The sequence below is a fragment of the Eschrichtius robustus genome, chromosome 2 (genome assembly GCF_028021215.1).
Source record: "Eschrichtius robustus isolate mEscRob2 chromosome 2, mEscRob2.pri, whole genome shotgun sequence".
In the NCBI taxonomy this organism is placed as follows: Eukaryota; Metazoa; Chordata; class Mammalia; order Artiodactyla; family Eschrichtiidae; genus Eschrichtius; species Eschrichtius robustus.
The window spans coordinates 18,344,699-18,358,566 of record NC_090825.1 but is presented as its reverse complement, the minus strand read 5'-3'; the positions used below and the strand labels follow the sequence as shown (position 1 = coordinate 18,358,566).

Here is a 13,868-nt window from a genome sequence, read left to right as displayed (position 1 = left end):
ATGTTCATCAATGTTGTAGCATGTATTAGTACTGTATTCCTTTTCAGTCCAAATAATATTCCATTGCATGGTGCTGTGTAAATGAGCCAAAGATAGACCCTGTAAATTGGCCCCCAGGGTGTGTATGTCTTCATTGCAGGTTGATACCTGTTAGCTCAGAAGCCCATGTTTACAATAGTTACTTTAAACCCTTTGCGTTCTAAGTTCATCATCTAGGCCCCTTCAAAGGCTAATTTCTCTGACTGCTCATTTCCCAGTATGTGGGTCACACTTCCCTGTTTCTTTGCATGTCTTGTAAGTGTTGAAAACCGGACTTTATAAATAATATATTGTAGCAGCAGTGATTATTGAACCTCCAATCCTCTCCCGTGGAGGTCGTTCTTGCTGTTGTTTGCTTGGTCATTTATTTGTTTAGTGAATTGGGTGAATTTATTTGGAAATGTATATTACATCTACAACGTGTGACCTCTGTTCAAGTTTGGTTTCTCTTGTTGATCTTTTAACCTGGCTACATATGGTATTGGTCCTGCATCAGCAGAAGCCACCTATTTGTCAGTGGCTGTGCTTAAGCCCCTTAGCTGGTCAGATTTTTACCCTCTACCATTGGATATCTGTGTGACTTGTAGGCTGCTATTACTGAGTAATAAATGCATTTTTTGCTCCATGTTTAGTTGGGAACTGGTACTTAAAGATTTTATCTCTAATTACTTCTGAGAGGGCACAGTACTGGGGATACACATTCTTCATGACTGCAAGGGATGAGTATAATTTTTAAATCTGGATTCCTAGGAGTTGCCCCTGGGTCAGAGTAGATTATTGCTCAGTTGGTGTTTGGTATGAAGTTGTATTTAAGCTCCTTGTGCCAGTGAAACGACCCCTCCCCGCCGCCCCCGACCTGTGTTGATGGTCTGGCTTCAGGCTGGGGAGTGCTTTCACATCTCTTTCATTCCCGGTAGTGATCTCTAGTGAGAGAGTACAGCTTAGCACACGTGCACAGCCTTCCCAATCCCTGGAGTTGACTGATCCCAAAGGGCTCTTCTTGGTTATCCTTTTCTTGGTTCTATTAAACTCCTGGCTGCTCTTCCATTCTGTTCGTATCACAGATTTACCAAAATCTTTAATTGCTCTGCACAAAGATCTCCACTGTTTCAACAGCACTCTTGGACAAGGAGTTTGCATTCTGTTAGAAATAAAGGGTGTCCTCTCAAACACAGCCCTGGAGCTCTTTATCCTTTTGGCCTTCCTTTCTCTTGAGAAGAATACCTGAAGCTCTGCAACAGAGCTGGGAGCCAGGACCTGCTCTTCCTGTAGTGCCATCCTCATGCTATGAGTGGCCATTGGTGATAGTGGTGATAGGGGGTAACCACCCCTGGTCTTCTCAGTTTGCCCCTACAAATGCAGAAACTTTGCCCTACAAGTGAGCTAGGGAGGGCCCCTCTATTCTCAACCAGGTGTGCCTGGAGTAGAGCTTTCACTCTCTGAATGGAAGCTAGTGAGAAAGGAAGTCTTGTTCTTTCCACCACACCTGCCTGAGACAGCATTTCTGAAACACAGGACTTGGGAGGAGGGATGTGAAACGCCACTGCCAGCCTTTTCCTCCCAAGATGAAACCCAAGCTTGAGATTAGGAGCTGGGTAAAGAGCCTCCAACTCCTTAGTTGCTCCTGTCCAAAGTAGAGAGCTTCTGTAGCACAGACCTGGGACATATAAATTTAATAATATCATCTAAGAAAGCAGGTCATGGCTCAATGTCACAGACTCTTTCGGTTCTTACCAAGATTTAGTAGACTTCCTCAAATGAATGTCTCTCCATTTGCTGTATATGCTTAAGACAGCTTCCAGCGACTTTAAATGATTGTTTATTTTTTCAATTGTATTTTCTTTTTTTTAATCTTTATTAGAGTATAATTGCCTTACAATGTTGTGTTAGTTTCTGCTGTACAACAAAGTGAATCAGCTATATGCATACGTATATCCACATATTCCCTTCCTTGAGCCTCCCTCCCGCCCTCCCTATCCCACCCCTCTAGGTGGTCATAAAGCATCGAGCTGATCTCCCTGTGCTATGCGGCTGCTTCCCACTAGCCATCCATTTTACATTTGGCAGTGTATATAAAATAATTTTCTTAGTAAAATTGCTGTTTTGCTCTGAAGAGTGTCTACTGAACCCCTCACTGTGCTATTCTGAAGTATTGCACTTACACCCTACTTAGTTTTGCTCTCAAAATGTACACATTATAATTTGCTTTTTTCCCTTCAGTACTGATTAGCCTCATAAAACTAGGAATTCAGGAAGACTACTCAGCGTTGTGATGAAGTTTAACATCCTTCAGGTAATCTTGGCTCTTTTGCTAGAACTGTGATTTAATCCAGTCTTACTCTAAGCTGATTTTCTAAGCAGCTCTCCATCAGTCCCTTGTGGCTGGCCTCCTGTAAGCTTTCCTCAATCTATCACAGCTAGAGCATTTTTCCCTTATTTTTTTGATACAGAATTTGAATGCAATATAAAAATCCAAACTATTTTCCAATGTAAGATATCCTTCTTCCAGGCATCGTGAAAGTGGTAATAAAAATGGAGACCCTGTGGCTTTCAGCTCTTGAATTACTACTATTACTAAGATTTCTATCATTTACAAGGCAGTCTCTGAATAGAACTCTAAAGAAGTTCTTTTTCTCCCAATTTTGCCCCCTTACTCTGTGTAAATTTCTCCTGTGTCTGGTAGGAAGTAGGTTGTACAATTTTTTAGCCATTAGCCAAGACTCCAGGTAATGAAATCTCAGCCGTTTTTATGATAAAATATTTAAAAGTCTCATTTATTTAATCACAATTTCTTAATTTACAAAAATGGTTTCAATATATTAAGAACTGGTTTCATACTGAAGCTTTGTAAACAAAAATTTCTAGTGAATATTTGCATCAGGGTGTTGTTTTATGTGATAAATAGGTAAGGTCAAAATGCCTCAAAAATTGTAGTCTCATTCTTGAATATAATCATGTTATGACTGAGTTACATCTCTGGTAATTTTTTCTTTATTTCCTAAGAATGAATAATTGCCTCTTTTTTCTATGTATTAATCATTATTTCATCAACACACTTTCCAACAAAGTGTGAATTTCTTCTCTGCCATTTAAAAACACTATGTAATTCATTCGTTTTAATTCATTAATTTCTCCTCCTTGGTGTTATACCTCTTGGAATTCTTCATCTCTTTAATCTGGACTGGTGCTCCCTGAGCCTATATACAGTTTTCTTCCTAAAATTCCTCTCTACTATTGTGCTGAAAATTCCCTTTGCCTTTCTTCTTATTACTGAATCCCATGCTTTCCTCTTCTTTTTTTTTTAAATAAACTTTATTTTTGAGCACATTTAAATTTACAGAAAAACTGAAACAATAGTACAGAGAATTCACATATATCCAGCACCTCTGAGATTATATCTTACATTAGCATGATACATTTGTTACAATTAAATAATAAATATTAACACATTATTATTAACTAAAGTCCATACTTTATTCAGATTTTCTTAGCTCTTACCTAATGTCCTTTTTCTGTTCCAGCATCCCATCTGTTACATTTAGTTTTCATGTTTCCTTAGGTATCTCTTGGCTATGACAACTTTCCAGATTGTCCTTGTTTTTTTGTTTTTGTTCTTGTTTTTTTAAACAAGACGTGCCTTTATTTATTTCCTTGGCCACATTGTGTGGCTTGCGGGATCTTAGTTTCCCAACCAGGGATTGAATCTGGGCCCCCTGAAGTGGAAGTTCAGAGTCCAAACCACTGGACCACCAGGAAATTCCCAAGATTTTCCTTGTTTTTGATGACATTCAAAGTTTTCAAAAGTACTGCTCAGGCATTTTATAGAATGTCATTCAGTTGGGATTTGTCTAATGTATTTCTCATGAGTAGACTGTTGTTATTGATTTTGCAGGGGAACACCAAAGAGGTAAACTGCCTTTTTCAGAACATCACATCAAGGGTGTTCTAACAATGCAGTTAAAAATAACACCATGAGTGTAAATGTGTACTCAAATCTGTCTTCTGAGAGAGGGAAGGAGAGAGATTGTGTTCCTTGTCATCCATACTGGAAAGATGCCCAATGTTGAGTTTCTTTTTTTTTCTCCCACAGATATTTTTTCTTAGCTTATTGGTGATACCAGTATCATATCATTTACTGTGTGTGTGTATATATATATATAGAGAGAGAGAGAGAGAGAGAGTAAAGAGTAGGGTCTGGATAAGTCAGAGAGCAAGGATTAATGAACTCCACAGATCAAGATCATAGAGTAATTATCACCTTCAGGCATCTTTATTTAACTTCTAAGAGACAATGGAAGTGGGTTTAGCATCCATACTTCTCTACTTCTCAGTGTTAAGTTTGTAAAATAGAGGAGTTGGGGTTAAGATTTTGCTGCACCAGAGAGAGTGTAAAATTTCCTTTTGGTGTGGGCTTACTAGGACCAAGAGAGGTGTGGTAGGGATATTTGCTCATCCGCAATGTATTCCAAAAGCTACCTTCATATATATATATATATATATATATATATATATATATAATATTTAAGAAGTACCCTTGAAAAATTATTCCATAGGTCATAGGCATAGTTGCCATTAAAGAGTTATCCTATATGCAGTTAGCCTTAGAATGTTACCCATAGTAGAGAACCACTTGTAATAATTAACATACCTGTCAACCTAGTAAGACATCTTCTAACAAAGATAGACCCTTTCAGTGTAATTTATATAAAGTAGACCCCTTTTCAAGAGCTATTCTTAAAAACAAACACACCCAAAATTAAATAAATAGCTACAGAAACCACAGCCTTCAGTATCTCTCAGTTCTAAAGACACGTTTAATGGAAAAGCTGTCACTGGGTATTTCACATCTAACTAACCCCTGCTTTGATATATGACCATTTTGTAAAATCTCCCTTCTGCTAAAAGCAATGTGTGGCTCGAGAGACTCATCATTGGGTTTGGAAAGTCTTTGGAAAGCCAATTCGGCTCCACAAAATTTAGGAATAATAGACATATGTAAAATTTTAAACACTGTGCCCGAAATCCAGTCTATGGAGTAAAACGCATCTCTGGTGATGTCCTTTGTAACAAATATGTCTTCTTTAAAGTTCCCATGTTTCCATAGGGTGCTGACACCTCAGAACAAGTCTCTGTTCTTGCTCTTGTAACAGCACCATTGGTGCTGGGGCAAGTGTACCCAGGTTGATGGCTCCTCATAATTTTTCCTTGTAATTTCGGCTATATTTCATGCCTGAGGGAGTTGTTTCTCTTTCACTTAAGAACCAGAGTCCTTCAATCTCCTTGCATTACTTTTGTTGTGATATAACACTTTAAAAGCTCCCCGGCTGACAACTGGGGCCAGAGGCTGGGATCTGCTGGGAGAAGCATCATGCACTGAAAATAATATCTGTTCCTCTGTTCGCTGAAGCACCACAGTTTTATAGAGTGTTGGAACGGATTTTAGGATCCTAATGCAATAACATGAGTTAGGAAACGCATGTGTATACATGTTCTAATTGAGTGATGAGATGAACATATATTTTACTTCTTCTTGTATTTAGCTCTACAGACATAAGAATATTGTTGATGGTGTCCCCACAATTCAAATGCTACTTGACAGACAGTAACTTAGCGTAAAACTATGCTATGACGTCATTAGACATTATTCCTCAGATCTGTCTTGTTCCAAAGCCTATCTTTTCATTTATTTCTTTTATTATGATTTTTTAAAACTATACCAAGCCTGGAAGTGACCCCCAAATTCAGAGTCATCACTTAGGTCCCACAGGCTGCCCTCTCATCTGACAGACCCCAGCACAGCACCCCCAGTTCAGTCTAACTGGGAAGAGGCTGGGCAGCTGGGAAGTGCCTTACCTTCTCTGTGCTTTGGGTCACCTGGCCTGTCTAGCGCCTTGCTGGGTGAATTAGCTGGGCTGTTGTGCCGTTTCTGAATGTTCAGCCACCATCCAGTCCTGTTAGCACACTGGCCATGTCTATTATAGCTTTTTTTTCTTTTCTTCTGTCTCTGCCTAGAATTATGTGTCTCTTTTTACATCCTGGTGGGTGAGGGCTGGGAGTCTTGAACCCCCTGACTTCAAAGGAACTATATTGACCTAATTGCTTCAAATCTTCTAATTTCACAGGAGATCTAAATGAGTCTAAGAAACTTTATGCTGCCCAATATTGAGATAACTACTTCGCTTTGGAAAAAGTATTTGGAACTCAGGTCTTCAAGCTCATATTCATTGTCTTGCTGGGATTTGAAACCCTTGATGCTCTCATCTATTTATGCATTCATTCATTCAGGGATAAGTGGAGAACAGAATCCAAGGGGATGGGCTCTTGAGTCAGAGTGCCCAGATTCAAACCCGCCTGCTAGGCACTCGTCTGTGGACAATGGTCAAGTCATTTAACTTCTCTATTCCTCCATTCTATCTGTCAAATGGGTATAATAACACCTCCTTCACAGAGCAGTTGTACTGGTACAGAACACACAACATTATATGGAACATAGTGAGTTTTCAATAAAAGTTGGCTATTATCATTCGATGACTGATTCCCTCAAAATTAACAAATGCTTTTTTGGTACTTACAATACACTGTTGTAGATGCCAGGAACAGAACAGCTGAGAAAAGCTGACAAAAGAGACATCATTGCTACTCTCTTAGCCCCTGTTCACTCTACTCAGAAAAGTGGAACAAATAATCATACAAATACACCTGTAATATAAATTACTACTATTGATAATAATATTATTTATCAGTAAAGGGTTTGAGAGAAGGGGAGAATGGCAAGGGTCTAGCATGGTGTAGAGGTAGATCATGCAGGCCCTATTAAGTTCATGAACATCATAATAAAAATCCTGGCTTTTAAGATCTACTGTCTTAGCAACTTCCAGATATACAATACAGTGTTAACTACAGTCATGGTGCTGTGTGTTTCATCCTCGGTGTACAGTGAGAAGGCTTTACACTTTTAATTATAGATCTTTCTACTACAATGTGGTATGTGAGTTCCTAAAAAGCTTTGCCTTCTGCAGAATTCATACTAAAACAGCACCATTCATGGCAAAGAATAAGATTAAGTGCATATCTTCAGAACCTGTGAGGTCACCCCTGGCCATCACCATCCTAATGAAAATATCAGCAAAATAAACTACTCATACATAAATATTCCTGTAAATATCAAAACATATTTTAACAAAAAAGGAGAAAGTAATTTGATGGCAGGGATACGGATAAGAATCAGACTACTTAGAGAAAGAGAAAGAGGAAAATGAGGAAAATGCACGAAAAAGTAGAAGAACACAGCAGGCTAAGTAGAGTATATGTCCAGAGAGAACCGAAGGAAAGAACAAGAAGTGGGCACGAGGCGAGGGAAATGGGGGGATCTTCTGCCGCACTGTACTCTTCTGTGGCACCTCTTCACTTCAGCCTCGTGACAATGTTGTGCATTTAGGGGCTGTTTTTGGTGATGTGAATCTTTACAGTGCTGGGGAATTAGCTTATGAAAAAACATACTTTTTATGCTACTTTCACGTTCTTCTTCACATCACAAACATCCATTCTAAGGTAACAGAAGGGGGATGATGTGGGCCAATTAGAATTTCTGAAAGATTCCTCTAAAAGGAGATCAAAACTCAGATTTCAGACACCTCCACTTCCCAGGGGAAAGGGTGTCTGGACTCATAGTGATGGTACTGATGATGAATATAGCCAGCGGGACAATATCAAAAATCTCTCATATAAAATAAAAAGACACTGTTTAAAGAAATAACTTTAGGTATCAATGCTCACTAAAGTCTGAAGTTTTATAACTCATGCCTCAAAAAAATGGAGGAGAAAAAATCAATGGAACAGAAAGGCAAAAATACAACCTAATTGTATATAATAGACTAGGTTTGGGAAGTTAGCATTCCTGCCATCCATCTTTTCTACTCACGTTTATCTCCCCATCTGTTCTGTATATATGCCCGGGTAGGATTGACATGAGTAGGGGAAGAAACATGGACAAGATGGAAAATTCAAGAAATTAAAACACTATAGTTTTTGGTGTTAGTAATTTAAACTTGAAAACAGATGAGGAAAACATGTGCATTATTTTTACACAGGCTTATTGCATAGAGTTGCAAATATCCTCTGACATCCCAAATATATTGTCACACAAACATGACACAGTTTGTGCTAGATATTCGATTTTTGTATGTTAAGAATACATTCCTTGGGCTTCCCTGGTGGCGCAGTGGTTGAGAATCTGCCTGCCAATGCAGGGGACACGGGTTCGAGCCCTGGTCTGGGAAGATCCCACATGCCACGGAGCAACTAGGCCCGTGAGCCACAACTACTGAGCCCGCGCGTCTGGAGCTTGTGCTCCTCAACAAGAGAGGCCGTGACAGTGAGAGGCCCGCGCACCGCGATGAAGAGTGGCCCCCACTTGCCACAACTTGAGAAAGCCCACGCACAGAAACGAAGACCCAACACAGCCAAAACTAACTAACTAAATAAATAAATAAATAATTTAAAAAAAAAAAAGAATACATTCCTTAAGTAGAAATTGCAGGTGTGATTTAAACTCTATTGTTTAAATCAGTTCTATTCAGTAGAAAATAATGCAAATCACAAATGCAAGCTGCATCTATAATTGTAATTTTCTAGTAAACACACTAAAAATTAAAAAGAAATAGGTCAAATTAAATAGTTTATATTTATTTAACTTCTATATCCAAAATATTACCATGTCAACAACTAATAAATATAGACTCAATAGTGGGATTTTACGTTCTTTGTTTTGTACTAGTTTTTTGAAATGTGGTATATAATTGAAAAGCAGAGCACGTCTCAACATCAATTTGCTAAATTTTAACTAGACAGCCACATATGGCTAGTGGTTAGCATATTGCACAATATAGGTCTAAGTTCACTTTTTATGAACATTATTTTGCCAGAATGAAAAGATGCAATAAAATATATGCTGTTTATGTTTTTGTTAGTAGCTAACAGGTGCATCCCTTCAGGCCAGAAAAAAATATATATCCTGCTTCATTTCTCCTTTTGGGAGTGTCCTTGTAGGATGCTCTCAAAGTATAACTTTTAACCCTCCCCATCTCATATCTTAACTCAAGTGTAGTGAATTGCTCCCACATTAAACGTTTAAATTTGAATATTTGCAAAGAATGCATTATACTTTTTATTATATTGTATGTAACTGAATAATCATTAAACCGAATTGCAACTGACAGGTTGACAAAATGCCCTGTTTTATAGGCGTGTGATTGAATATGTATTGATTTTGATTTTAGTTCTCTTGTTTTGGAAGCGCTGTACATAATTTCTGGCCTCCAACATTTTTGGCCCTTGGAAACTTCCCAGGCTGTGAGCAATGGGCCCCTAGTGCCAAATGCATGAAACTTCCCTGGCTGGAGCCACATTTTTCCCATGCTGCTTACAGAACATAGATCTGCTCTCACCTTTAGGTCTCCCTGCAATTGGCACCTATAACAGGCTTTTGCTAACTTAAGTTTTGGTCACTTAAGTTTTGCCATCAGGATATTCTGTTTGCTTTCTTTTTTTCTTTTTTTTACAGCATTGGTAAATTTGCCCTCATTTCTTTATATGACTATTTATTTTCCATTTCTGATTTAAGAGAGGGAAGGATTGTGTCTGTTATCCTATCTACTGTTTAACAAAGGTCCTAGTACCTTGTAAACACCCAAACCTTAGATAAGTGAATGAAAAGAAGTGTTTGTTGTAAGGAGATGTTCAAAGCTCATTTTACCTAAATGCAGGGCAGAGGTTGTCCATCTGATAGGGACCCAAGGTTGCTCTGAGCTGCACACCACCTACAAAATGATTCCTTTGTATCCAGTGTTTCTAGTACGCCAAGGCTAGAGAAACTTTTTTTTTTTTTTTTAACTTAAAGCTTATAATAAAGCCTTATAAAACAATCTGAGATTTTCTCAATAACTTACATCTTAGTAAGGTCATTTACGTTTAGTAATTTACGTTGTTCTTTCTTGCATGGTCTTATTCTTCCTATTCTCTAACTTCAGAGAATTCTTTTGCCTTTTTAAAACTGCTTTGTTTTTTCCTTATTCTCTAAATCTGTGGTTCTCAATCTTGGCCTATTTTGCTCCTCCCAGGGAATATTTATTTGGCAATGTCTGGAGACATTTTTTGGTTGTCACAACTGGCTGTGAGAGAGGATGTTGCTGTCATCTATCGAGTAAAGGAAAGGGGGTGCTGCTAGAAATCATAAAATGCACATGCTGGCTCCCCAGCGACAAAGAGTTATCCATCCCGAAAGGTCAATTGTGCCGTTTGTGAAATCCTACTCTCAGTTCACTTTAAAAATAGTGATCCTGGAAAAGAACTCTAATACAAAAAGATACGTGCACCCCAATGTTCGTAGCAGCACTGTTTACAATAGCCAAGACATGGAAACAACCTAAGTGTCCATTGACAGATGAATGGTTAAAGAAGATGTGGCACATATATACAATGCAATATTACTCAGCCATGAAAACAGAACGAAATAATGCCATTTGAAGCACTAATGTCATTTGGATGGACCTAAAGATTATCATACTAAGTCAGACAGAGAAAAACAAATACATGATATCCCTCATATGTGGAATATAAAAAAAGTGATACAAATGAACTTATTTACAAAACAGAAATAGACTCACAGACATAGAAAACAAACATATGGTTACCAAAGGGGAAAGGTGGGGATGAATTGGGAATTTGGGACTAAAAGATACACACTACTATATATAAAATAAATAAACAACAAGGACCTACTGTATAGTACAGGGAACTATATTCAATATCTTGTAATAACCTATAATGGAGAAAATCTAAAAAGAATATATATATATATATATATCTGAATTACTTTGCTGTACACTTGAAACATTGTAAATCAACTATACTTCAATTACAAAAATAGTGATCCCTGTTTTATTCTTAAAATGATTATTAAATTTTAAAAAATGATTGCTTCTATTTATGATATACCTTTTGCTTTATTGTAACTCATACTTTTCAAGTCTGTAAAAAAAACTTAGATGTTTTATCCCAGTTAACAGGTTAAAGAGCAGTGACCATTTACCAAGATAATTCTTTTAAAGACTTTCCTCTCTGTTTCTTTAAATGTTGGCAGATATGATGAAAGTTTTGATGACTATCATCATGTAATTCTATCAGTTTAATGTATCTTTGTTAATCTGTTTTATAGGTCCCTTTAGATGGAATACAATATAGCAGAAGCCTTTTCATCGAAAGGATTAATGCCTGCATTATCATTTCTGCAATAAAAGAGAGAGCTAAGTGGTAGAGGCCACAGACACCTCAAACCTGGATTCCACAATACTGCATTAAGTGCTGGAGTTTTTATCACTCTGCTGTAGGAAAGCTTTTGCCAATGCTTACAAGGAACTGTTTATCCCTGCTGCTCTGGGTCCTGTTTGATGGAGGTCTCCTAACACCACTTCAACCTCAGCCACAACAGACTTTAGCCACAGAACCAAGAGAGAATGTTATCCACCTGCCAGGGCGGCGATCACATTTCCAACGAGTTAAACGTGGCTGGGTATGGAATCAATTTTTTGTGCTGGAGGAATACATGGGCTCCGAGCCTCAGTATGTGGGAAAGGTAATGGCATTTTTCTTTTGATAACAACTTGATAGTAGGGGGGCTTATGCATTGTGTATTGTGTATGGATGTTTTGCACAGGAGTTGACCAAACCAGTGAGTAGAACACTGGAATTGAAATCTGAGAGACCTGGTTTCTCTTCCTGACTCAATGGCCCAGGTAAGCTTTGGAATATCATTTAATCCCTCTTTGCTTCCATTCTCCCTGGTTATTTTAATGAGGTTAATATACATTGTGTTCCTATTTTTGGCATTATTTGCCAAAGACATGCAGTTAATATGTGTAAATGAAATTAAACCTGTTACTATAACACATTATTGGTCAGAGCCATTCTGGAATTGTTTACCAATGAGAGACAGGAAAAATCAGCAGGTATAAATATTCTACATTTTTGTTGGTATCTTTGAATGACCAGAATGTCTCCCTTTCCCTCCCTCTTAAAAAAACATGGTATACCGTTTAGATTGTGGTTCTGGAGTATAGATGGTCTCAGACGTATAATGGTTTGATTTAGGATTTTTTAACTTTACAATGTAGTGAAAACAGTATGCATTCTGTACCCGCATAACCATTCTGTTTTTCACTTTTAGTACAATATTCAATAAACTACATGAGATAGTCAACACTTGATTATAAAATAGGCTCTGTGCTAGATGATTTTTCCTGAGTGTAGGTTAATATAAGTGTTCTGAGAACGTTTAAGTCTGGCTAAGTAATGATAATCAGTAGAATAGGTGTATTATAAGTGCATTTCGACTTACAATATTTTCAGTTTACAGTGAGTTTATTGGAATGCAACCCCATTGTAAGTTGAGGAAGCTCTATATTTGATTTGGCTTGCTTATACTTTATAAATAATTCCATTATTATAGGCTTTACAAGCTATTTATGAAGCTATTTATGGCTAAAGTAATAAATGCTGGAACCCAGATATGTACACATAAATCTCAACACAATACACAAATTTTAATCTTATTGTAATTTTGAAGAAATTAAAATTTTTTCACAAAATAGTTGATGGCAACTATCTGTTTCAGCACATTTATGTTTCACTGCTATTTTTCTTACATAAAATTTTTGACTCACGTTCATAATAGATAGACCTTATCAATGATATCAGAATATTTTCCAGAAAAATAAATATTTTATGTATTTTGATTTTGTTATTTCCATTTTTTAATTTTCTAAAAGATTTTTCTATGGCTTTAATAAAAATATTTATGTTTGAAGAGAGTTTAAAATAAATCCAAAGACAGAAATGGAAAACCGTAGTAGAAGGAGTATTAGGAAGCTGATATAGAAGATTATGTCTCTGGAATATTAAAGTCCCTAGAGGTTTCAGAAAACCTAAACTAATGAGAAACATGATGAGTCTTATGATTCTAATACTGGCTCAAAGGAAGCAAATCTATTCAAGATCTAAATTCTTTGCCCTATGATTTTAGAATTTACCTTTTGGAAATTTATTTTTAAAATATTGAATAATACAGTGGGGAAGGTCTTCAGATAGAACCTTGTTGAAAATGAACATGTAGCCAGGGTTGCCCTAGTGTTACCAAACACAGGTTCACGTGCCCAACGCACCGTGAGTCCAAACAAACCAAAACATCAAAGTTTGGAGCAGAGAAAGGTTTATTGCAGGGCGATACAAGCAGATGGGTGGCTCCTGCCCCCAAAACCCTGAGCTCCCTGAAGGATTTCAGCAAAGCACTTTTAAGGCAAGGTGGGGGAGGGGCGTGGTTAGTTGTTGCAAACTTCTTGGTGTCGGAATCCTTTGTTCTTGCAGCTGTCCACATAGGTCAGGTCAGGATGTTCCTGTAAACCTCCAACAAGACAAAAGTTATTCTCTGTTCTGCAACTTTTTATCTCTACATGAATGGACTCTTAAAAGTCAGAGTCTTGAGAATAGGTTATCCTGTATATTTCAAGCTATAGGCAACATTCTTTTACAAAAGGTGCAGAGCCAGCATGACTAAGCATAGGCAACAGAGTACAAAGGTAAAAGAAACAGATCTAATATGGAGTCAGATTTGTTCTTCCCTATTACACTACGGTGTATGGGCCCTGAGCAAATTTATTTTCTGTGGGGTACCTATCTATATATAAAATTTGAGTCACATCAAATCAGTCTTTGAGTACCATTCTGGCAGTCCAATTTTTAGTGATCTTGCAAAAAATATACAGTGCCATTTAGCA

General features: G+C 37.5%; 1 protein-coding gene across 1 annotated transcript in view; it reads left to right on the top strand.

The window, feature by feature from the left end:
• Window positions 1-13,868, top strand: part of CDH12 (cadherin 12) — a 415,721-nt gene that overhangs the window by 112,844 nt on the left and 289,009 nt on the right. The window contains exon 2 of the mRNA XM_068535175.1: window positions 11,255-11,671. Within this exon, the coding sequence (XP_068391276.1) occupies window positions 11,441-11,671 (231 nt within the window). The 5' untranslated portion in view covers window positions 11,255-11,440. The remainder of the gene's footprint in view (window positions 1-11,254; window positions 11,672-13,868) is intronic.